The 26,955-nt window shown below is 34.6% G+C and overlaps 1 protein-coding gene across 1 annotated transcript; it reads right to left on the reverse strand.

Moving 5' to 3' along the window:
* Window positions 1-282: 282 nt before the first annotated feature.
* On the reverse strand, window positions 283-26,525 carry LOC134848647 (trimethylamine monooxygenase-like). The gene is made up of 5 exons (XM_063866165.1): window positions 26,417-26,525; window positions 3,467-3,608; window positions 2,988-3,165; window positions 1,148-1,211; window positions 283-749 (listed from the first exon to the last, which is right to left on the reverse strand). The coding sequence occupies exons 1-5, from the start codon at window positions 26,523-26,525 to the stop codon at window positions 469-471; spliced, it is 774 nt and encodes a 257-aa protein (XP_063722235.1). The 3' UTR covers window positions 283-468.
* Window positions 26,526-26,955: the final 430 nt, after the last annotated feature.

The raw sequence follows: 26,955 nt of genomic DNA on the forward strand, positions 1-26,955 counted from the left end.
AGCTCAACGCAAGCATGAAAACATAAGATCACATGGCTCCATTCAGAGATCAAATGGAAGCATATAATGCTCATCAAGCTGCTCGTATCAGGGCGGAGGATTCTAAGTTTTATCAGTAGTACAAAATCGGGTTCCACAAAATAAAAACAACCGTCTGTGGACGCAGAGAATAATCATTTGACGGCGATGATCTGAAATTCCCTCTGGAAAATTTATAGAAGCTCTGCAAAATTTTGAATTTCAATTTCACAAGCGAAGCAGCTTAAAGGTTCATCGCTTAAAATCTGCAATTCCGCACTTCGGTCAAAGAATGAGTTTGATGTCCGAATTACAACATTTCAAGAAATCACAGTATGAATAACGGATGGTTACAAATCAACTATTTTAATTGTCAAATTTAGATCTATCGTTTTCTGTCCCTTGAAAATTGACCATGGGTATTAAAATTTGCACATTGCTTTTTTGAGGTCATTTATGTGTTTCGTATAGTTTTTTCCGTTGTGTGTTCAGTTCGATATATTTTCCTTGTTTCTTGTACTCCAGTATATCTGATTTCCTGTCAACTTGGTACAAGTAGAATGCTTCTTCAAACCCAACTTTAACTTGACCAGTTAGTTCTGAAAGCTCGTTCAAATACGGGGTCTGAAAAAACACCGGGTCGAAGACGCCCTCACCTTGATCGCTTTCTTCTTTTCGTTCCAGTGCAATTTCACGCAACATAGACTCAAGTGGCGGTACTTCTAGCTCACCTTAATTTTTCAACAGCATTTCATCACATATTTCAATCACAAAAACTATGATCAGGTTATGAGTTCCAAATGCTGCTCATCTATCAAGAGCTTTGCTATTGCGTATGGGTTTTTGATGGTATCTAGTTAGAAATTGAATCAAGGGTCCGACTGTTTTCTTAACTAAAATGTCTATAACCAGGATAAAACTAAATGCTTTCAACAATGGGGCAATATCATTTGGACTTTCATTTTTTATCGAAGAAAAACGTTCATTATCCTGCCCTCCCTTAAAATGTCCCAATCTTTTTTAAGTCCAAAATTAAGTTTGAAATATTGCAAAACATTGAAAGTAGTTGAAGCAATTTCTGATAAATGTTTTTCTTTATAATAGTCTTATTTGGTGGTGAACTACTGACCTCTGATGACCTTGGCGCAGAAATGACCTTGAAGCCAGAACATGGGAAGAGTATAAAACATGGCCTGCAAAGCAGCATAACTTGCGTGTCAAGAATCACAAACGCACTAAAGAGTAACTTAAATAAATCTACCCAAAACGTATCAAGTTGAAAATTGATATGCAAGTTAAAGTTTCTTAAAATTTTTATTTTTTGCTTACTGTCACTTGATTGGCGGCAGACACGGAGGCGGATCGATTAGCAAAGCAGCCGATGGGTATTCTAAATTTTTTGTGCAAAATGTGTCGCTTGACATGCGCTTATTTTTTTCATAATCAAGTCAATTAGAATAATTTTTACTACAGTGCGAGAGAAAATGAAAATAAGACTGACATTATCAGCGTAAAGCCTTGAATGTTTCTATTGTTTTTTTTTTTCACAATATAACTTTTCTTAAATGATTTTGAATAAAAATCAATTTTGATCTGAATTGGCATCTAGCAATACGTAGTTGTATCTGCCATTTCAATGCCGTTTAACCTGTTGGTTTTCTCATTTGAGAACACTGTTGGTTTTATTGTGTTACGGGCGAAACACAATTATAAAGCGAAACACAAAAAAAATACAAAAAAAATGCTTGTCATACAATTCCATAGTATGGACAAAATGCTTATCACACAATTTATTGTATGATAAAAAAATACTTGTCATGTGATTTTAATACAATTCTTTTTATTTTTTTGATTTTTTTTCGGAGTTGTACTGAACTGTGTGATAAGCATTTTTTCCATAGTATGGCATTGTATGAAAATCATTTTTTGTCAAATTGGGTATCTGAAAAAAAATTCAAAAAAACTAAGCAAAATTTTTTGTACATGGTGATTAAATTTCGCGTTGTTGTAGCAACCTGTACAACTTTCGCAGCAACCAGATATTTTTCTAAAACCTATGAAAACGCTAATCAAAATATTTTTCAAAAAAAATTTCAGTAACTGGCTTAATGACATGCAGAGGAACTCTAATTTACACTAAAAAAATATCTGATTTTAAACTATAATTCAGGCATATTTGACAGTCGTAGTAATATAGTAGGCAAACAGGTCAACAGTTTTTGAAAAAAAAACTGACTATAAAACAAAAACTAATAAAAAATAATCAAAAAAATGCAAAAAGTTTTTCAATTTTTTGCAGAAACTTTTTGATATTTTGAAGTTTTTGATTTCCAAAATGTTATTATAAGTCTCTTAAAACTATTTTTTACTTGAGTAAAATAAAATTAGGTTTAAATAAACTATTGTAAACGGCCTAAGCTAAGCATACATAAGCTGCTCGATCGCTTTACTCGCTCGAATTTAGACAAAAAATCATAAATTTCAAACCGGTTTTTCTCGACACTGAGAAACTGTTTCAAATTTTTTTATGTCGTTCGTATCACAACTGAAAGGTCATTAATATGATATATCACTCAAATTTCTCTGATGAATATTTGTGTTAGCTGATTTTGCGTGAAAATGAAAAAAAAAGTAAAAAAAAAAACTAAAACACACCCAAATGTAAAGTTCCTCTCTATTTTTCAAATGGTCGGAACAAATAGAAGGATAAAATATACCACAAAAGTCGTTTTCTGCGCAATTTCTGATGAGGATGAGTACGTTTCCGAGAAAACCACCTCCAACTTATACTTCGATCAGATTTTTTTATAAGGAAAGTTTGAACAAGTGTGTTGATCAGAAACGAAAAGCGGACGAATTTGTCATTTCGGCCTTATTTAAGTTAACAAAAAGTGTTTATTGTTTGTTCTTTTAATTGGAATGAGTACTATTTCATTTACCGACCCTCAACCCGCAATCGACTATGTTACCTGCATTCCAATGTAAAACAGCTGCTTATTGTGGGGGACCAGCACCTGTTTGTACAGCGGCACTGCAAACGTATTGTTGCAGTGAAGTTGCAGTCTATCTTCCATAAATGGATATCTGTGCAGGTACCCGGTGCAATAAATAATGACGTCATAATCATCTTTGGTACCATCCTTGAAGCTAAAAACCATTTTCTTCATCAATTTTCGTATTGTAATTAAATAATTTCTTTCCGTTTGGCAAAAAAAATCTGAAAGTAGTGTCGTTTTGACCATTTTTTGAAACGTTTTGGCCCAAACAACCCCTTCATATAGTATATATTTGCACCAAGGCAACTTAAGATTTTTTGGATTTATTTGCAAGAAATGGCTATCGTGAAATAGTTCCAAAATGGAAAAGAAAACCCGTTTGAGACAATTTGGCAACCAAAAACTGAGCAGAAATCCCCCCAGCCCGATATTGGCAATAATACAATGCCCACCTTACTGTTTTTCCATCAATTCGCTCCAAATTTGTTCTCTGGTCTATTCCAGGTGGCCATTTAGTGTCAATTGGTCTGGACCTATAAGAAATCGTAACGTACTCGGCCCCTGCTTTCAAGGACTGAACTGCAATGTCTTCAGCTGAAAACGAAGAGCCAACCAGCAGAATTATTCTTCCTGTGAAGTAGAAAGTTGTTGAGAAATTATGAAATTGTCGAGAAAACGTTTTATACTTTTTTAATATCTGAGGTAACCCGGGTTGACCAAAATGTGCAACCATGCGTCGCACCATGCATGGTTCCATGGAAGCCATGGAAAATTGCCGACGTATTTTTATGTTAAAATAACACATTTTCCATGCATGACGCGACGTATGATTCCACTTTTTTTAAAGTATGGGGGACTTCAAATTGGACAATATTGATACTTTTACTAGGGCGGTTGATAAATTATATGTCACCATGGAAGCTTGCAATGTATGGGTACTATGGTATCATGCATGGCGCGACGTATGGTTACTATGGTACCATGCATGGCGCGACGTATGGATACCATGGAAACATATATGGCGCTACATATGATTAACAAAGAACCATATTTGGCGCGACATAGAAACTGAATAATCAAATAAATTCAATATTCTCGTGGGCATCCAAAAAGTGCTCTGAACGACCTCAAAGACGTTGGTAGTAAAAATCTTTTTTCCGCCATTCAGAGCAAAAATTTGGTTCCCAAGCAAAGCACATTATTATCTGATTTAAAAAGTTTTACCTGATGACACCGGAAAACATACCTGGTGATGGTTGAATAATTTTCATAAAACTGTCTAAAACAAAACAAGCATTTCAGAAATATGAAAGATTATCAAAACATAAATAAAAATAATTACCATCAACAAAAACAATTCAACAGAGGCAAAGCAGAGCTTCACATCACTTGCAAAACAACGAAATCGTCGCAAACTAAAAAACAGATTCTGCAAAAAAAAGACAAGAAAAAATCCAACGAAAATTTTTTCAAGCGATCAAAATTTTTTGAAATTCATTAACTAGCTTAAAGATTTAAGATTGACTCGTTTGCTTGTTTTTAATTCTTTTTTTTTTCTTTAAAAACTTGCTTTGATTTTTTTAGAATAAAGCACTAACAAATTTGATTTCCAAAACCAAAAAAATCTGTTGTGAGATTCGAGCTTGCCTTCTCAGAGGTATCTGATGAAAGGATAAGGTTTGCTTTCAAGTTGATGAAAGTTTAAAAAACCTCAAAAGATCAATATTTTTTAAACCAATATTCACCTCAAAAGGTGATTGTTTCAAATAAACTATTGAACCTCAGTTCAATCCCTAGCACGTTGTAAGAAAAAACCTATAGGGCAACAGAATACTTTAAATTTGATTAATATTTCAATAATTTTTTTAAATTTTTTCTTCTGTGGAAACATTGTTTTAAGTTTTTTAATTGAATTACTATTGAAAAAAAAAAACCAAATTTTAAAATATCTTGTGGCAATCGTACACGGTTTGTTTAAAACAGAGTTTTGTTTGTAATTCGATTCAAGACGTACTAAATAAAGCTTTGCTCCGGAATGAGAAAAATTTTCATAAAATTAAAAATAAAACATTTTTCACCAATCTTCACGCATTTTTTTTCTCCAAAAGTATCTTCTCAGCTTACCCCCTCAAAATTTGAAAATGCAAATGAACCTCGAAATAAACGAAAATTTCGTCAATTTTGGTTGTGCTGTTGCCTTCTCTATTAAAAATGTCTTTGTAAGGAAATATCGATTCCATAAATGGCGCCATTTATGGTGCGACGTATGGTTTGCATGGTAGAAAAAAAAATTAAACTTTATTAAAAGGATACTTTGCACTAGAGATACTTTTTCTCAGTCGTTTTTGTCAATTAACCTCTATTTTACGGTTTTCTAGAGAAAAAAAATTCGTGAAAAATCTCTTCCATACGTAGCACCATATATGTTGCGACGTATGATTTGCATGGTGAAAATTTTTGATATTTTACCAACAGCTTGCATAACGATGAGAAACCGTTTTATTACTATTTTACTCAGTTAAAAAGCTATTTTGAGGGTTTTCGAAACCAATGTATGGGCGAAGTATGATTAATCATTTTCCATGCAAATCATGCATGGATGTGCATGGTTGCGCATTATCTTCTATGGTGGGCAGCCCGGGAAGCTTTGAGTTTTATCATCTAATCGTTTAGTTTAAGTGGTCTTGATATCTTCTAATCAAAAGCATTTTTTTTTTCAAAATTAACCTGTAAATGCTGAAAATCAAATAGCCCATTTGTAATCAGGTTGTAGTACATCGGGGAGTGTACTTCAATACCGGCTTCTTCGATCCCTTCTTTTCCGCTGTTTTTAAAGAGGAACTTTTTCTGACCGAGTTAAGAAAAAAGCATTTATAGCCATTAACAAACTTGAGAAAAAAGTCTTGAGCTACCTACCTTTTTGGGTTCTTTCATTATATTAGACAGACAAAATTGTTTTTTTTTACTGTTTACAAAATTTTCAACAGAAACGAGGATTATCGATTTTTGAAAAATCAATTTTTTTTTCTGGAAAACTGTTCATTAGTATCGCATTTTGGTGACACACCCCATTCCTTTCAACTATTCGACCACTTGACCACATTAACGGTTCCTCATTGCTACTTTTTCAAACATCTATTTTCGATCAACCAAATCTTAATTTACTAAAAATGCTTTCGGTGTTCACTGTACAATTATGAGGCTATATTTCGGAAAAAACTTCGCAAAAATGCCAGAAAACATCTTTGTGAAACAATTTAGTCATTTTCTTCAGATTCAAATGTAGTCTTGAATTTTAGAACATTTTGGATTTTTTAACTTGACACTGTCATAACTTTTTCAGATTCTTATGACAGTCCGAATCACAATGAAAATGCTTCAATACTATATATAAATCGAATTGGTGCCCTGTGTTTTTCCGGTCCCTGGTTGCACCCGGAAAAACTCATGTATACAAAGCTCCTTCCCACTCTGCAAGGTCAGAAAGAAAATAAAACAAGAAAAAACAACCGAACTGGCTGTAAATAGACGAGAAAAACATCAGAAATTGCACAAAAAAAAAAGAAATCAGAACTTGGAAAAAAAACGAGCACAAAACACAAGAACTATTTTAAAAATGTGAGAGCAAAAGATAAGAACAACTTACTGGAACCTCCATATGCCGCCTACTGAGTCGTATCTCTTGTAGCACGCAAGTTCAAACATTGTTCACTTGTAGCACACTCGCTTGGGTGCAATTTTCTTAAAGTCTGGCATTGATTTATAGATGCAAACTAGGTAATTAAAGGAAACTTTGTTGAATAAAAAACAAATTCAGGAATTTGATTCGTTTTAGTGTTTCACGAACCAAAAATTATATTGGTTATGAAGGAAACATTCTATGGTATTACACTTGTACCAAAAAAGTATCACTTTTTTACGTTTTTGAAGATAAACGATGTTATAAAAGAATCCCAATATTCTACAAAAATAAAGTATATTTTGTTGATACACTTTCAAGAAGAACTTATTTTTGGGATACAGCAGTACCATGTGGATCAGAAAATAGCCACAACGTTGTAAAATTAAATCCCGACGAAGATAAATACAATCTATTAAAACCATACCCGACATTAATGCAACCATTAAAAAAGTTTTCACCAGAAAGCATTCGAGCTATTGCCCGCAATCCAAATATCGATTTACAATCGATCGGCATATACTCTAAATCCGACATTCAACACCACATACGTACCTAATATTTTCAAGAATTACTCACAAAAACGGACACAATACAACGACAATCCATAAATCAAAACTTACGCGAACTTGCAGAAACAGCAAGCTTTTCAGACATCTACGCACAAGACTACAGCGGATATTTTTAAGATATAAAAGATTACTTTTACTTAAATGGCGAAAGTCACAGACCACAAGAAATATCAACAATAAATTTTTTTAGTTTTGTAAATTTGAAGAACGAACTTCTTGCCTTTCTAGGATGGCCCTACTACATTTTAGAAAGATTGACTATATTATACGCAATGTTTAACTTTCTTGGATTTCTTTTCTCTCTACTAAAAGGAATCTACAATACATGTGCAATACACACACACGTAAGCAAAAAAGCAAGCGTAGCACTTATACTTTTTGCAGGATTTTTTGGAATGTTCTCTACATCAATAAATAAAAAACTTTTAGACGCTCAATTAAAAGAATAAAAAATCCAAACTATCAACAACACCGAATATATCACAATTCACAAAACATTACAAATACAACGCCTCCGGCACCACAATTACAAAGCTTAAATCATAACCATCCTTTATCAATAGTACCACGAAATTTCAGAAACATAGCCCAGACAGACCTCATATCTTCAAGACCTAATTACCCACAAAGCCCAATTCGACACATAATAACCCAACAATCTAATATAGAAGACACATACGAGCAAATTATAGAACAACCACATACCACTAACTTTCTTTCTCAGAACAAGCATCTTTTTAGCCAACGATGAGCCACCAAGAAGTTGGATCACTCCATCGCTCAATTTCCTACCCAGCCAACCTTCAAAGCAACCTCCCCGTCACACCACTTTTTGCTTTCCCCGCACCTGAATCACCTCATGATAACACTTCATCCGGCATGGATTCAGATAATAATTCAAACAGCACTGTATATAATACTATTTCCCGATTTAATAACTCAGATCTCGAGACCCCTGACAAATTTGACAACTCCGAATCCAGCCCATCTACATTTTCCCAAACTCTTTTTCAACCTCTCTACCCCCAAAGAAGATTTGAACCTCCTTCTACTCCCTCTTCTATTTCCAAAGTAAAACCCACATATTCCCCATGACCAGTGAACCTTCAGACAACAACAGCTCTGTAAAAACACAAATATCTCATGAACTTCATAATTTTACCACACTTCAGCAACAATTACAGCACCCTCAGACACTAACCATTCACCAACTCTCACAATCCATAATATCATCAAACCCATCAACCCCAACTCCCTCTTCAAATTACACCCCTTCGCCAAGACCAACTACCTCGTCAAATCCATCCTCATCTAGTTCAAACCGAGCCTATCGAACCTTCAAAAGGAAATTCCCCAATACTCCATTTCTCTCTCACCCAGGAACAGCCAAAACATTTGTTAATCACCCACTCCACACTAACACTAGAGAATATCTTCAAATATGTTTACCCTTTTTCCCCCATACACCTTCTTTCAGTCAGACCTTACTGACGAACACCCTAATTATGGTGATGAGCACGTATCGTACCCGACACTTTCATGGACATCATTTTATCATTTCACTAATACAATATCACTACCATTATTTAACACCCCAAATGATAACAAACAATACAGCATTCAACTCTACCTTTTAACAACAGCACTCACTCCAAAACAATTTACGAAAATCGGATATGAACAGTCACTTATCAGATTCACCGCACCCAAAACTAACGAATATTCCATCGATCACTACGACCAACACATCCAAAGACCAAATGAAGACACCTTTCTGAACGACGATAAGTTTGCTAACCCACAACTAACACAAAAAATCTTCATTAAAACACCATACGTTTTCACCTTCAAAAATTTAGATAAAAAACACGACCACGTCATTTCAGCAGCACTTCGTGATATTCAAGCCTATGATTCATATTTTAACAAATTTAACAAATTTGCACTAACTTTTAATTTCCTCACACCCAAAGAACGTGATTTGCACTGTTCACACAACATCATGTTACGAACTAAGCAGACACACACTTATACAACAGCACTACAAATTCACCGCAGATATCAATACATTAACTCCAAATATACCTCACCATTCTTTCTTAACTTCACTTATTGTATTAAAGATACTAATCTATAAGGCATCCTCCTCAATTATGATCCCATCACCCAGATGTATATATTCTGTCCCTTAATCAAAACCTTCATCGTAGACGAATCCCGCCCACTAATTGTCCAACACGAATTCCTACAGCCCTTGAAATCCCGATCCTAGAATTCACCCATAACACCAGATATAACCATAAACTTTAGAACCTCATCAAAAATACACCTTATGAACTCTCACCTAGCACTGAAGAGCACTTTTCCTCTAGTCTTCACAGGCACGATCATCAATCATCTACAAAAAAGAAAAACGAAACAAAAAACAGAAAAAACTTTTTTCTAGAATCATAAATTTATATTACCCAATTACAATAAATGAAGCAGTAAAATTTACCCAACAAAACAGCCATAAAATGATATATAAATTTTTTCTCCATATGCAGTAAATATTCTTAAAATGAAAATAAATTGATAGTTTCAACCCCCCAAAAAAAGCCGTAAAATTAATAATTTCGAAGTAGTAAATTAATAAAAGTTGCCTATAAAATTAAAGCAGTACTAATCTTTTCAAAGACGCTTCTTCATAGTTTTAAATATTCACTCGCCCACAATCCTATCCACAATCGCACAGCTCGCCCACGAAGATGTGTTTAAAATGATGAATTTAAATTTTAACTTTCACTGATAACAACTCTTACCACTCTTAGCATATTTCAAACTTTCCTTCAACCCGGTTGGAAAGGAATTATATAATAATCCAAACTAACCAACGCAGCTTACTAAACACCAAAAACCACAACCTAACAGCATGACTCAGAAACGAAAACCCACGCTAACCGAACCGGATTAAAAACAGCTTAGAACTGGATAAATTATTCTTTTTGGAAGACTACTTTCAAGTCTGAACACAAAAGAACAAAACACAAAAAGGTCGAAAGACAAACCCAAAACAAACGATTTGATTTTTGAAGAAAAGGACACAACCAAAACAAAAAGCAAAAAATAGTCACAAAAAAGGCATGAAAAGTTGAACACAAAAGGACCCTCCAAAAAAGAGAGCATGAATTTATACTCCACTCCTGGCTTAACCCACCAGAGAGGACGTCCTGAGAATGCTCTATAGCCGGCCTAACCCAACGGCTACATCCACGCTTTGTGACCCACACTCTATTTTTGACGAGAGGTACTCTAGGGTGAGTAGCTCTTAAAAAAACCGAAGTAAACAAGAACGCTTTTGCGATTAGAATTAATACAAGATCATAACTAAAAACAAAATTAACAAAGATTTGTATAAAAAAATCATACAATGCAGTATATAGATTACATACAGCCCAAAGACGAGCCACAAGGAACTTGACAACCCAATCACACTCCAACTACGGAATGGCAAAACACACCCGACATGCTGCCTACAGTCACTACACTCAAAGGATTTAAAATACGACTTGACATCGCAACAAAGGAAACCCATTGAAACAGAACAATGGCCATCTCGATGTTCATCTATACGTACAGATCCAAGTCACCAGCTTTTCATCCAAAGCAAACTACATGCCACATCCGAACGAGATTGCAGCATTGCTATTTTCTAATAAACCAAATCAACTCTCATCACAACCAATCAGAAATCATGATACGATCTCCCGAAACGATCGTGATAACAATCCTTCTTCCTAATCGGAAAAAAGAATATGCTCGCAACTTCTAAAGAAAGACACCATCATCCATCCTCCACTACAGTAGAACACTGAAGAAGTAAAGCTATGTAAACCCCGGATGGGTGGAACCAGATCTAAACTAGAATTTATTATTGGATATTATTCTGATATTTTATCTCTATAAAATATTGAATACTAACGAATCATACTTCATCAAACTAACAACCCAGTTATTTGTAAGTGCTGAAACTACTTGTCGTTTCAGCACCAGAGCAATTTGAATTAAACTTAGAATACAATTGTTCTCATTCTGGTAACTAACTCGCATAAATCGGTGTACACTAGATCTTTTGAGACTAGGAGATATAAGTGTAAGATTAAGATTGGTATTAGACGAAGAAGTTGCACAAATCTATCTGCGTGACGAGCAGACGGTGTACCTTATCTGAAAGTACTCTATGAGTTTACCAAATAACATATAAACTCAATATATACCGAATAATCCCGAAAACTTTGCAAAAAGCACAATATCGGAAAACACCTGCATATTTTTTTTATTAAGGCGGGTATTTTAAGCAAGTATTTTAGGCGAGTGTCGAATGATAGGTCTGCGTGAAGAAAAAATTGTCATTTTTGATTTAAAATTCTGACGCACGAAAAAACTCCAATACCGAAACCAATTTTTAATTAAATTTGAACCCAACATTTTGCCCAAAAACAGGCATAAAATATCTGATTTAAGCAAAATATGCTCTTGTATGCTAAAAACACCACATATATGCCGCATAATTCCGGATTTTTTTGTAGAAAACAGAGCAGACTTTTCGAAAACATACCACATGTTTTAAAAATTTTCCTCCGCAGATTTTAGCCATGCCTGAAAATTCTGTAAAGAGTGGTAGTAGAAGGTCAACCTGAAAATTTGTTACATATTTGAAGTTTCGGTCGACTTTCAAATTCAAAATGGCTTTAAACGATAGCTTTTACATGCAAAAGTTTCTTAAACATGTATTTGGTGCTTTTGGAAGACCTCCAGACTATAAATTTGCGCATACCAATGGTATAAACGATAGTTTTTTATTGTACTATTTTAAAACATGTAATCTAGTGTTTTGTAGTACCCTAAACAAGAAACCAGCGTGTGTTTTGGTGTTGCAAAACATACAGACCAAACAATTATATGGTCCAAACTTGGACACAAAATTTTGACTCTAAAGTTTCTTTTTCCAAAAGGTTTCATGTTTTATTTGACTGAAATTATAAAAAATAAAAACTACTGTTTTAGATATGATTAATCTAAAAAAATTTCTTAGCCCAATAAAAATTTTTATATGGTAAAAGCAGCATATTTTAGCTATCAGAATACAAAAAGGTAAACATGAGAATATACAACCTATTAGACATGTTATTCTTTTGAAGTGTTTGGGCTGAAAAAGTTATTTTAGGGCAATTTAATCAAAAATTGGCTCCGTAGCGTTTTCGTTCTTTTTGATCAAGTAAAATGAGCCAAAAAAGAACTTAGACTGATTGAAAAAGAATACATTTTCTAAGATATAGCTAATTTTTATCTTCATTTTTTGACCTCTGTTTCATATCCTAGTAGTTTTGTCCGTTATAAATAATTATTGTTCCAGTTAAATTATTTACTCTAACTTGTTTTGCAAACGAATTTTCACAAGGTTAATTATTTTTTCTAACTCCTCATTGTGATGCTGTCAGAGGTTCTTTTTCCAAATCAGACAAGAAACATAACGTTACAAAAAAAATAACATACTAAGCACTATTTTTTACCAGTAAACTGAATCGGCACCGGAGTTCCCTGGATAATTATCAATTATAATGGAAATTTAGTGTCTGAAAGGTGGTGTCATTATAATCCATTGGTGTCATTATAATTGATAATAATGGAAAATAAATGTCATTATAATCAGGCGCGGATCTAGAAATTTCTCGAGGTGGGGGGTGGTTCGGATTTTTCAAATAGTTTTGAGAAAATTTTGTCGATCTTTTTTTAGGTCAACAAATTGATTATCTGAGCTCTCCCTAATTTGACAAAAATTTCTGCGCCGCAGACTAATTTGTGAAAAACAGGCCAAAAAGGAAAATTTTGACCCAAAAATTGCTTTTTTTGGCACGCGCTCCCCTCAAAACTAGTATAGATGGTCGCCGAAAGCGCCTTTGGAAAAATTTTAAGATCCGTAGCCAAAAATGGATCACTGAGCATAATATAAAGGGGGACCCTTTGGGTCGGCAGGTGGTCGAATCCCTGAGGAGGGGGTCCGCATCCCCACCCCTAAATCCGCTACTGATTATAATTCATTATTGTTGCGAATTTAGACTGCGAAATTCAGTATATTGTCATTATAAGCGATTATTTCCGTAAAAACACCAGCCATTAAAATCTATTACTTGTATAATGGGCCATAAGCTTTTTATTTTTTCCATCAAGTTTAGCCCGCCTCCATCGAGTTTAACCATTACCAGCCACGCCCCTCGTTTTCACATTAGCCTCCCCCACATCTATTTTTCCCCTTTCCCGCAACCACATTTGCCCCCCTCACACACATTTCCTGCGTTTATCCGTACGCCTCCCTTATGTCCCCTGTAAATTCAAAGGGGGTAAGTGCACGGGGCAACAATCGCACGGGTGGGGGAGTAAGCCGGAGTGGGGGATGTAAGCGAGGAGGGGAAATTGGAAGAGGGTACAGGGGGGTGTAAACTTGTGAGGTGATAAAGGGGAGAGGTGTACACATGGGAGGGGTTTTCACACGCTGGAGGAACATACAAGGGTTGCAGATTGGGGAAGGGAGAGTAAAAATAAAATGAAGAAAAGATCAGCAAAATGAGAAAATAAAAAAATTGATAAAAAACTTGATAAAAACTTGATAAATAAAAATGAGAAAAAGTGAAAATCAGACGACAATTTTATAAGCCAAAGCAAACATAGTTTTATCTGATTTGACGTGTATCAAACCAAAAGCAACTGTCAATTTTTGAAAATACTGCAGTGTTTATACTGCAAAAATATCGAAAAATTTAGAAAAAAAATATATAATCCAATATGTTTATTTTAATCTATTAAAATGAAAATCATGGTTTAACAAAATTTAAGGTTACAATTCATGTTAAATTGGTTATAACAGATTATTTTTGAATTTTATGGAGACTGAATATGAGAATCTTATAAAAATGATTATTATCCATGAAATTCTGTAACAGGAAGGTACAAATTAAGGCAGTAAAGTAAGTAAAAATCAGCACTGTATAAATTGTAACGCAAAGTTTGAACAGACCAAAACATTGATAATAGCGAATGGCTGATAGAGTTTTTGCAAGCACAAGTTTTATATTCTTGGGTCTCAAGAAAGGCATCATACTATCTTTTGGTTCCTCAAATCACAACAAAATAAAATATCATTACGAGGCCAAACTGTGCACTGGACATTTTTGTGTGTGTATGTTACTGGATTCCAGAGATAAGTCTTTAAACGAGTTCCAATGTGTAAATGTATTCCGCTTACATAAAATTTCAATATATTCCGCGGGCAAATACTTGATACGTAAATTTTGTCGGCACATTGATTTTGTCGCGGATTCCGCAACGAGCGAATATTGGTAGTTGATCAAGATTTCCCAAATGTAAGCGGATTTCGCAAACATATGTGGATTCCGCAATTTTATGCGGATTACGCTTACAATTTGAGGATTCCGCTCACAATTTGCGGATTCCACTGGCAGTTGTGGATTCCGCGACAGATTAAGTTTACTAAACACATATTGTTATATGATCATTGATTCCACAAACTGGTTCCGATTTCCACACATTATGTTGCGGATTCCAACAAAAGTGCATGTTTTTGGAGTGATTTTGAGCAATACAGTGTTTTAGCTATTTTTCCGTGGAATCTAAAACAGCAGAGTACAGTGCTGATTTAAATTAACCGGACAAAACGCGTTGAACTTGAATTTTAAAACGCGTTTTTCTCAAATTTGGTTGAGTTTAGGTGAAAATTTAAGAATGCAAACTTGCTTAAAATTTTGACAGAATTAATATGGTGCAATTTGTTTTGCAAACTTCGGGCCCAAAATTTTACCCCAAAAATGGGTCATTTTGGCTTTTCTTAGTTAATCAAAAATTACGCCGAAAATACTCAGTCGATCACAGACATAATTATATCAAAGTGAGCCCCTTACGTAGCCCAACAAACTTTATGAAGGGTTTTTTCTCCAAAAAAAATACAATTGTTTAAAAAATGTTTTTAAATAAAAAGTTGGTATTTTATATAGTAAAAACGACCTTTTTTGCCTATCAAACAAAAATAAACTAACTTATACAATATTTTCGAGATTATACCCCTGTTAACGTTTGTTGGGCTACGTATGAGGCTCACTTTGATATAATAGTGTCTGTGATCGACTGGGTATTTTTGGCGTAATTTTTGATTAGCTAAGAAAAGCCAAAATGACCCATTTTTGGGGTAAAATTTTCGGCCCGAAGTTCGCAAAACAAGTTACACCATATCAGGGGCGGATCTAGGATTTTCTCGAGGAGGGTGGATTTTCATTCAAAAATTTTTGAACATTTTGTCGAACTTTTTTTTAGGTCGACCGAATTTAATAAAAAAACAGGCTAAAAAAGCGTTTTTAGGCATTTTTTAGAAAATTTTGACCAAAAAAATTGAGTTTTTTTGGCCCGCGCTCCCCCCTTAAAGTAAGTATATATGGGCGCCAAAGGCGTCTTTAGAAAATTTTTAGGGTCCGTCAGCAAATATGGATTTCTCAAAGTAGTACAAAGGGGGGACCATTTGGGTCGGCAGGGGGTGGAATCCCTGAGGGAGGGCGTCCATCCCCCTAAATCCGCCCCTGCACCATGTTAATTCTGCCTATATTCTAATAAGCAACTCTTGTCTTCGTAAGTTTTCACCTAAACTCAACCCAATTTGAGAAAAACGCGTTTTAAAATTCAAGTTTAACGCGTTTTGTCCGGTTAATTTAAATCAGCACTGTAGATAAAAAATAGCAATGTTGCGGATTACGCGACAAATCTGACTTTTGCCTATTGCGGAATCCGCTTAAAATTCACAAAAAACACAGTTTGGCCTCGTAATGATTGTAAGAATTTTGCTCATTTGACGCCAGAAATCAGTTTTTTATTTATTTTTCATTTATTTTGCATTTAAACAAAGTAATGCAGACATTGCCACTAAACTATAGAGAGTTGCAAAAAGTTCGGACAGATAGAATTAATTACAAAGAGCAACTGTCTAGACATCAACGGAACTGAAATAAACAATGTCGAAAACTCCTAAAACAGAGTTTCGCTCAAAACCTACCAAGGCGAGCAATTGCATCCGAAGCGTCGAATAGTAAACCTTGAAACAAGAAAATTATTGCCCACGGTGGCAACTGTTTTTCTTCGATTATTTTCCAAATTTTGAATGATTTGATCATCTCACTTCCTTTTGTTTTTTTTTTGTGGCGGCCTAGTTTTTTTGTTGAAAATAACTCTAGATTTTGATTTTATAACTAAATGTTCAGCACAATATTTAACAACTAGGCTCGCATAATCCTCGGATAATTGACAATCTCGCATTGTGAATTTGGTCTGACAAAAAAGTCAAGGTTGTTCCGCTTCAGATTTTGCATGCAAAAAAGCGTCGATAACCAGTGATTGCCCATTTTAATTAATTCTGTCTGTCCGAACTTTTTGCTACTAATTATATCAATGGCTGCATTTGAAAGGCAATCAAACTGAACAGACAATTTAAGTTAAGAAGCACTTCTAACCTGTGTCGAAAAAATCAAATCACCAAGGCCGCATTTTCAGACACAAAAAAAATTGTGTCTCAAGGTCGCCTGAAACGTCAGAAATTTAAGTAAAAAAAGGCAACGAAATGAGAGATTGCTTTTTTCAGTTTTTTGAATGTCCAATTTTGTTGCAAATTTTGCTTATAATTAGTGACAATTAGCTTCAATCGTTTCAATAGTTGCCAGAAAAAGAAACCTGCTGACTAAATTGAAACGAGACAATGACCTTATTAGATATTTTTTGCAAGCAAAGTTCAAATTTTCAGACAAGAAGTAGCTTTCAAGGTTAAGTAAAATTTAAAACTTGCATACTACATTTGCTAAAAAATTTCATATTGCTTATTTATATATTTCATAGCTAATGCCAGTTTTTTGCCAATATCGTTTCAGTCAACGAATCTGAACGAATTTAATTAACCTAAAACTGCTCATTTTGACGTCGCACTTCAGCTTATTAGTCATCACACGAGTAGGAAACTCCATCATCACACTTAAAAACGGTTTTCGAAAAACCAATTAACATCAAAGGGTTTTTGATCAACTAAACTGCTCAAGTTCACTAATTTTGCCAACACTTTGGCATTAACTGTAACGTTGTGCACTTGATTATAGCCGAAGTTAAACCAAAAAAATTTAGTTCACCTAAAATGTTAACGCTAATTGTTTTTTTGCGCTTTTCAATTAATTCTGTTGCCATTTTCTGCTGTTCAATATAACTAGACTGCTGTTCAATATAGCAGTCAGAACGATGTTTTTTTATTTTATGACAACATGTTTATTGACGACATGTTTTTTGACTGACTTTTCAGTTCACATTCTGTCCAAAAAATCTAGTTTAACTAGAGTGCTTAAGTTTCTGACCATATAAACTGCTCAAGGTAACCGAATTTCCAACAAGTTGATTTCAACCCAACTTTGGCATTTTCATGTATGCAAACGTTATTGTTTCAGACATGCAACTGAAAAAATAATTTAACATACAAAGATTGTGCTTTCAACTCTCTGTATGATTTGGACATAACGACTAGCAAACAGTTGCAAAATTGAAATCTAATTCAAAAAGCTATGCCATCAGCCACAGAAAAAATACTGGTTGTTTGCAATTTTGCCAAGTCTCGTTTATTTTAAAACTACAGCTTTTGAGTGCAAAAAAGTACTCAAAACTCGAAAATCAATGCAAAATATCAAATAGCTGCGTTGAACTTGTTTTCAGCTTCAATCTTTGTCTGCAGTTTAACTGTCAAAAGTCTGTAAGCTCATGTCTCTAAATGTTTCAACTGTTTTAAACAGGTAAACACAAATTATTAATAATATCGACAGGGAATTTCTAGAAGCTTTTTTTTGAAAAATTGTGATCAAAAATTGCGTTTTTTCTGGCGCTCGCTCTTTATCATAATTAGTATTCATATTGACACCAAAAACGCCTTTAGAATATTTTAAGGGCCAGTCGGTCGAGAATGGATGTCGTAAAATAGTACCAAAGGTGGACCCTTTGGTTGGTGAAGTGATTGAAACCCTAGAGAGCGAGAGGCGTCCACCCCTTCCCTGAAATCATTCCATGAAAATCAGTAAAAGAAATTCTATTCTTAATTGCCCCAACATGATGGCGCCTTTTGGTTAATAGTATTTAAACGTTACTTTTTGGTCGACTTTCGACCGGGAAAGCTTTCTTAATTTCGTTTTTTTTGGATCAATTAAGGGTTCAATCTCCGTATCTATATGGCCCCTGCCATGCGCCCGCACCACTACGCTAGCGTGACTGGTTTTTCAATCTGAAGCAAGTCTAAGTAAACTGATCGTTTTCTATTTTGCTGATCGTTTTCTGCTGAAATTTTAATGCGAAATATTAATGCTTGGAGAACTTCCCGCGCTATAAAATAGTTCAAAAATGATTTGAGGCAAGCTAATGGGTCTAATTAATGAAATATTGTTCTATAGAACGCAAATTTTTATCAGCCTAAAACTAATTAAAGGGAAGACGGAACACTCAGGGCTTTGCCCGACACGAGCAGTCTCGTTGCAAAAAACTTTTAAGGAAATGGTTAAATTTTGACGAAAACTTTATAAGTTTGTTTTTATCGCAGTGCTCAAACGACCAAACGAAAAGTTAAATAAAAAGGTTAAAAGCAACTTAAAAATTTTACCTACTGCAGTCCAGAGACGTGAAATATTTGCTCCAAAATTTGCATCTCAGAATTCTTTCAAGAATGGGACAATAAAAAGCTGAACCAGTGCGAACGATAAACTATTTAATAAATTTTGAGAATGAAGTATAACGATTCGTTTTTTAGTTAAATGTTTTGAACGAAGTTGAAACCCTCTTAAGGGTTCGCTTTGCTATCTGAAATCGCTGTGGTGTTACAAAGGAGAACTAAATAAAGTCCGCAGCTTGATCATCACAAACGGAGTAATAAAATTATCATAAAGTTCTGATAAATATGAGTGAACAAAGTTCAGTTATTTGATGGAGCTTTTGAGCTAACTGAATTATTACTGTAAAGAGTCTCTCTCCTAAGTCCTAGTTGAGCAACTTCGGAACAAAGGCTTAGATGATTTATGGTTACCCGCATCCAAGTTTAGGCGTAAGTAATCGATTATAAAGGATTATTATGATAATTTTTTGACAATTATAATTGATTATAATTACCAAAACTAGGTGTTTGAAGGATTTATAATTGATTATAATCGTGATATATTCCAAGAGGGATTAAAAAGGATTGTTATGATAATTTTTCGACTATTATAATTGATTATAATTACCAAAACTAGGTGCTTGAAGGATTTATAATTGATTATAATCGTGATATATTCCAAGAGATTATAATCTCTTATAATCGATTATAATTGATTATAGTTCTGACAAAAAACCCTTAAAACCATTTATGGTTACCCGCATCCAAGTTTAGGCGTAAGTAATCGATTATAAAGGATTATTATGATAATTTTTTGACAATTATAATTGATTATAATTACCAAAACTAGGTGTTTGAAGGATTTATAATTGATTATAATCGTGATATATTCCAAGAGATTATAATCTCTTATAATCGATTATAATTGATTATAGTTCTGACAAAAAACCCTTAAAATCAATTATGGTTACCCGCATCCAAGTTTAGGCGTAAGTAATCGATTATAAAGGATTATTATGATAATTTTTTGACAATTATAATTGATTATAATTACCAAAACTAGGTGTTTGAAGGATTTATAATTGATTATAATCGTGATATATTCCAAGAGATTATAATCTCTTATAATCGATTATAATTGATTATAGTTCTGACAAAAAACCCTTAAAATCAATTATGGTTACCCGCATCCAAGTTTAGGCGTAAGTAATCGATTATAAAGGATTATTATGATAATTTTTTGACAATTTTAATTGATTATAGTTACCAAAACTAGGTGTTTGAAGGATTTATAATTGATTATAATCGTGATATATTCCAAGAGATTATAATCTCTTATAATCGATTATAATTGATTATAGTTCTGACAAAAAACCCTTAAAATCAATTATAATCGATTATAATCGATTATATTCTCTTATTTTGCCATAACGTTTTACTAATATAACGTTTTTTTTTTCGGTAAGAATTCAGCGCAATGCTTTACTTTGATGATTTTTTTGCAGAATTATTTTACACCTACCGCTGGAACCTTTCAATTAAAATGAAGGGATCTCTACAGAACTTTTGTTTCGCGGTAAGACTTTGTGCTCAGAAGAATCGAAGTGTGACAGGACATCCCATACAGTTTGTTGCTACATTACACATGTAATCGCTTACAATTGATTTTTCTTGTTCGATAAACTTTTGATGGAAAAAAGGATTATGATTATTATAATAGATTATAAGAAATTATAAAAGACTTTCAGAAATATTTTAATCAAAAATCTAAAAATGGCGCTTATAATCAATTAAAATTATAATGATAGTACGATTATAACTGTGATATAATTTATTAGTTTCTCCTTTTACTGAGTGCGGGTGCGTAAATATGGTGTTAGATGGTTTGAACTTAGGGTAGCAGCATTGTTATACAGAAATACTTGGAGGTTCTATTTCACATTTACAAAATATCTGATGTCGTCACTCTTTAAAGCCGGAAATTAATTCAAGTTGCTTCCAAAAATATCTCATAGGGATGATTTCAAAAATAAAGCGCTAAATTCGCAGCCCCAACCTAAAATAAGTCTAACAGTTTTAAATCAAGTTTTCTTTTTGACTGCAAAAATAAATAGCTGAATTTTTTTCCGAGAAACAGAGCTGAATAACTTGAGAACATTTTAAATTCAACTGACTGAAAATCAACGCACAATTAAAACACGACTAGATTTTTTCAGAACGGAAAGTTCTACAACATTTTCCACAATTGAGCCAACGTAGCTGCAAGGTAAGATACATGTGACGCGCGTTAGGTATAAGCAATTGCTAGCTTTGTTTTAAGGTTTTTTTGTGAAATCATGTCATTGTTTCAAATGACTTGATGAAAAAAGTTGTATGTTCTATTAGCATGAAAGTCAGCAATCTAAGAACCTAGATATATTTTTGAAGAAAACTTTCAGTTGTACTCTATGGCCCAGAACTATAACTTTTCTACTAAAAGAATAAATTGAAGAAACTAGTTTAAGCTTTCGAGAATACTCCTTGTTTATAAATTCATATGAAAACTTCTGGATCTCTAAATTGACTGTAGCACTAGGAGAAAAAAATTAAGACAAAAACTAACACCCTGACACTCCTTCCGCAGGCTAAGACTTACATGCTGACTGTAACAGCTTTGTTATGAGTTAAGAACAAAAGAACTAAAAAGCGGCAATAAGCTAAAACTTATACTGCAATATGAGAGTTCTAACTTTGATACTGCTTTTTAACATCAACTTGAGCACAAAGATGGATACTACTCTAATAGTTTGGTTTAAATAAATACACAGTTTGACCCAAGTTTTTTTGGGCACTGTGATGTTAACCAAATTGTAAATCATACGCGAGATATAGATTTGACATAACCAATGAAGTACGGGAAAATTGATTTGATTTTCTGTCCTCAGAGATAAAGAAGTTTGTAGTAGCGTCATTGTTTCTCTCTTCTTCTAGGTTGTTTCCAGCTTTTTGAACTGACCAATATCTCACTGAGCTTATTCTACGTCATCGGTCAACCAATAACGTCCATGCTTTCGGCGATGGACTCGTCGAGGTGGATCTATTCTTCTATTAGAACCGAGAGAGGGAGCCATCGCCTTTCTGAACGATACTGTCGTTTCTAATGTATTAAATGAGATCTTCTTAGGAGAGCCCTGCTGTACTGTCACTTGAATTTCTTGAACATGATTTTGAAGGATTTTTGATGGCGTTGAGTGTATGGGAGATGAGGCCTTTCCTTTAGCAGCACCTGAAAGTATCGCTCGAACACTTTGATAACACTTCAATTCCCCAAACTTTTGATAAAAATTAATTGGTGGTGTTTTTTGGCGGTCTTGCTCGAATGGTATATTTTCTTCCATTTGATCGTCGAGCTCCCCGCTTTGATCGGAAACTGTGGACAAGATTGTTGACGTTGTTGGGTTAATTTTGGTAAAAAGTTGGTCCTGACATCTTTACACTGGATATTACTTGCGCTGCAGTAATTTTGATGCTGTGGATTAATGAAGACTGCTGACAATAACTATGAGTCTCGGATTTTCTATCTTTGAGAGACAAAAATTGAGTTGATAAAGCAGAACACATTCTATCCAGTGTACAATAATGATCAAAAAAATTATCCGACTCACTATTGAGCTGATAAGAATAACTTAAACCTTTAATCAATTAGTAGCTCTCAAGATGGCGACAATTACGGTGCAAAATTAAATTAATTAATTATCTGTAGTCTTATTCTTACAACCTTTACAAGTGATATTGAAAATTGACAAAACCTTCGAGTTACCAAACAGTTCTAAATAATGTTTGTTCAGTTGTTTATTGAACAGAGGATAGGAGGTTGTGTCTTTCAGTTTTTCAGGCAAAAAAATTGAAAAATTGAAGGCCCTAACAAGGAAAAGTTGGTCTTTGCACTTGCTTGTCATGGTTAATTTGAAGTAAATTTCTTTGGTACGTGCTTTGAATTTGCAGTATTCGTAATTGGTAAAGTATGTTTGATCAAAACGCGGTAGTTTTTTATTTATCAGTTTGTGAAAGTATATTTGAGTACAGTATTTTAGCTGGGACGTATAGAAATTGTTTTTGTGGTTTGTTTTCAGAGAGATTGAATTCTCATACTGTCCCTTGAAAAAAGCGTTTCTAACGGCAAAATTATTTTGTCTGTTTAAATGCTCTGCGCTTTTTCTCGAACGCCAACTAATAGTGGCAGTGAATAATTAAGATGGCAGAGAACTAGACTTTTTAGTAGTGTAATCTTGTATGTAATTGGAAGTGAGCTCTTAAGTTGAGCCAGGGTTCTTATTGCTGTTGTCGTTTTGCGTATAACTTTGTTCACTTCTTGCTCCATGGTGAGTATATGTCAATGATGACACCTAAATGATTAACATGATTTGTTTCTTTGATTCCAGAATTTTCTACTTCTCTGGTTTGTATTTCTTGACTTGCTTTCATTCGAGATTTTGCAAAAATGATTAACTCAGTTTTTTCTTTGTTCAAAATTAGTTTGTGAATTTGAAGGAAATTAGAAGTATAATTAGCTCGAATTCTAAGTTTATTTTCGCAAAATTTAAGCATTATTTTGTGCAATATATCAACGTTTCATCTGCGTATTGTAACATTCTGCAGTTGTTCTCTAGCTGTTTAACCAGATAATTTACATAAGTGATGAAAAGAAGCGGTCTCAATACAGTGCCTTGGGGTTTTCCTTGCTTGATTTTGATTACATCCAAGAAACAACAAGAAACAACCGTTTACTGGACTTTCTGCATTCTCTGTGTCAAGAAGCTTTGGAGCTTATTCAGGGATTTTTTGGAAGCCAAAATTTTCTAGTTTTCTCAGTAGTATTTTATGTGAAATTGAATCGATTGCTGTTGATGTGTATAAGTTTGTCGATAATGTTTTTAGTCTATGTTTTTATTCGATAATGTTTTGTATTTTGTCTGCGAACTTCAAAAGCGCATCAAATGTACGGAACAAAAATTGATTTTCAGGAATAAATTTATTTTAGCTTAAAAAAAGAACCATCTGTTTTTGTAATAACCGTTCTATGTATTTAGAAAGAATCGGAGCTAACGAGAAAAGAGAGCGAGCGAGAGAGCGAGAGAGAGAGAGAGAGAGAGAGAGAGCGAGAGAGAGAGAGAGAGAGAGAGAGAGAGAGAGAGAGAGAGAGAGAAGAGATAGAGAGGGAGAGAAAGATAGAGAAAGATAGAGAAAGAGAGCGATAGAGAGCGAGAAAGGGAAAGAGAGAGAGAGAGAGAGAAGACTGACAAAGAGCTGGAGGAGGATCTGAAAGAGAAAGAAGATGCAAAAGAGGAGTAAGAGAAGGGGAAGAGCAGGTGCGGAACAAGGGAGAGAGAAGATAAATATACTTTTTTAATGGTCAGATCGTTCTTTTAAGTGGTCGCCTAGTTCGATATTTTTATTTTCTGTTGATTCAATCGGTTCTTTTCCAGTCATGGAAAAATAGACTACTCATGCTTGAACAAACTACAACAGCTAATCAGTATCATAAAAGAAACAACTATGCAAGTAAACAGATGTCCATCGATGGTTCAATTCTTTGCTGAACACAACCATGCGTCGGTCTCCAATTTGATGAACGGGATCCACGAATACAACTGATCGAAGGTCTGAGAAGCACAATCCAAGTCAACGTGGATTCCACGAAAGCACTTGACCATGCTAATTTCTTTTCCTTCTCACTGATCATCGAAGCAAGTCTTTTGTAGAACGTGGTAGCAAATTTCCACATACCATTCGTGCACGAAATTTCAAGAGGTGTGATTGATCTATGTAAAACTTCTCTGATACGTTGCCCATTGCATTTTTTCTTTGTACTTTTCATGCTTCCAGTACACACTTGACAGACAGAGTACCAGAATTTGATTTCGAGCGAAGATTGAATACTCTTACATCAAAGATTGCCTTTCCAATTCTGCCTCTCCAGAAACCACTGGCTGAAATAACAAGGTTCCCACTTATTGATGTTCTCAAAGCAAAAAACTTTTTCAAATAAACGCTCTAAACGCGATTCGACTTCAACATTAGAGCAACTTTTTTTCTCACTTCATTATGCCAAATAGCTGGGAAGTCTCCTCCGGTGGAGTAAGAAAAGGAATGCTCAACCGAGAGTTTTTTCAACAAACACAGTGAGTAAGAACATCTTTTAGCGGCAATTTTTATCGCAAGCACAATGAATCCCGAAACGCAGCCTTTTTCACGCAAAAACCATGTTGTTCTAACGACAACAACTTGAGGCAGTTTGACGCACCTCTTTCGTTAGCCAGTTTAAATTCTCTTGAGGATGTAATATTGACAAGTGACTGCAACACAACTCCTTTCTTTCTTTCGCTCGCTGCTCGTTCTACTTTTTTATTTTAGTAGATACTCGTTTCCGCCTGTTTCCAACTCGGTCTAAATCAAAATCGCTTGGCAAAATTCTCAACAAAAATCTTAAAAAGTCTCTCGAAGTCTTTGAATTTTTGAGCGGCGTCTTTTTTGTATTGATGATTTTCAAATCACCCAATCTTGCCGGAAGCTCCAGTACAGGTCTTTCAATGTCTCCTGGTGATAATATACCAAGCAGTTTCGACAAAAATTACGTTCTGATTTGGCTCCCGCGTTTGGTAAGACTCCCTTAAATTCATCTTGGCTACAGTCGATCACACTCATCATGTAATTCCACTTTGGAATGAAACTATGCGTAAAAGCTGCAAAAGCACAGTGTGACTGCGTCTCAGCAATGTGAGATAAACTCTCAAGATCACTTATCCATCCATCTCATTTTTTAAGATCAAGAAAATCAAAGAACTTTCCTCTACTAATCGCGCATCCCAAGTAGTTGTGTCCCTCTGTTAAAATCATCATCCCAATTCCAGAGAAAACACGCTCTGCAAAGTCCTAGTGTTCATATTTACCAACAAGCTTAGTCTTGGATGCATATGAGAAGTACCCATACTCCGTTCAGAGTTTTTCAACGCTTCCCATCATTACGTCACTTGATCAAACTTTCCACCTCTGCAGCAAAATCATCGGTATAAAGAAACTGCTTAACAGGGTCACGGAGTCGTTTAAATAGAGGTAACAGAGCTACACCATGCAATGGCAAACCTTCAGGTCTGCTCTGATTAGTACCTTCCTGCGGCGAAAGCTTTTCTCTGTCTGAAAACATTTTTGCAGGCTTTTTGTAAAAATTGATGAGAAACTTAGCCAAATTTGGGCGCTCAATATTCATGTTCAGCAAAGCAAGCTGTCTGTTGAGCTCAATAATTGCATTGCTCGCATCAGCTAGCAGCACTCTTTCAGTTTCCCATTCAATAAAAACCGACGTAAAGACGCCCGTTGTCCAGATGGGACGTACCAGCTTCAACCAGCAGCTCAGACAAGATTGTACAAAGTCTGCTCTTGGAAAATATTCTGCGTTCAACTTCTCAAATACCAATTGGTCTGACACCTGGATTTTTGTCCAAATCAATGAGACGAGAAGCGGTTAATGCATGCACTCCCTGAGGATCTGCTACCGAAGTAGATAGTTTACGAGATGTCATGGCCAATGTTTCACACAAAGAGTTAGATTTGTTACCGCAATTCAGCACAACTTACCAGTCAACTTATCGGCAAAACAATGATATAGCATAACAAACTGTCACTCAAACTTTCTGTTTGTGTTTTTTCAATTAAATGAAATTTAGTCTCAAATTTGTGCATTTGACTGAATTTCGAAATCAAAACTGTTTTTTTTTACACTAAAATGGTGGAATGGATTGTTATTCCGCTTCTCAAATTTGATGATCAAAAAATAATTATATGTATTTATTTTTTTGTGTGTGTGGTTATCTATGGCTAGTTCCAGATGTCAATTCAATCATGGTAAAATTTTGTTGTTTTTCACCCCACTTTTACAAGTAGCAAACATTTCTCGATGCGTTTCTAATTTGATGGAAGATTGTGCAAGTTAATCGGTCTTCGCCGCTTAAG

Source organism: Symsagittifera roscoffensis, chromosome 6 (assembly GCF_963678635.1).
Source record: "Symsagittifera roscoffensis chromosome 6, txSymRosc1.1, whole genome shotgun sequence".
NCBI lineage: Eukaryota > Metazoa > Xenacoelomorpha > Acoela > Convolutidae > Symsagittifera > Symsagittifera roscoffensis.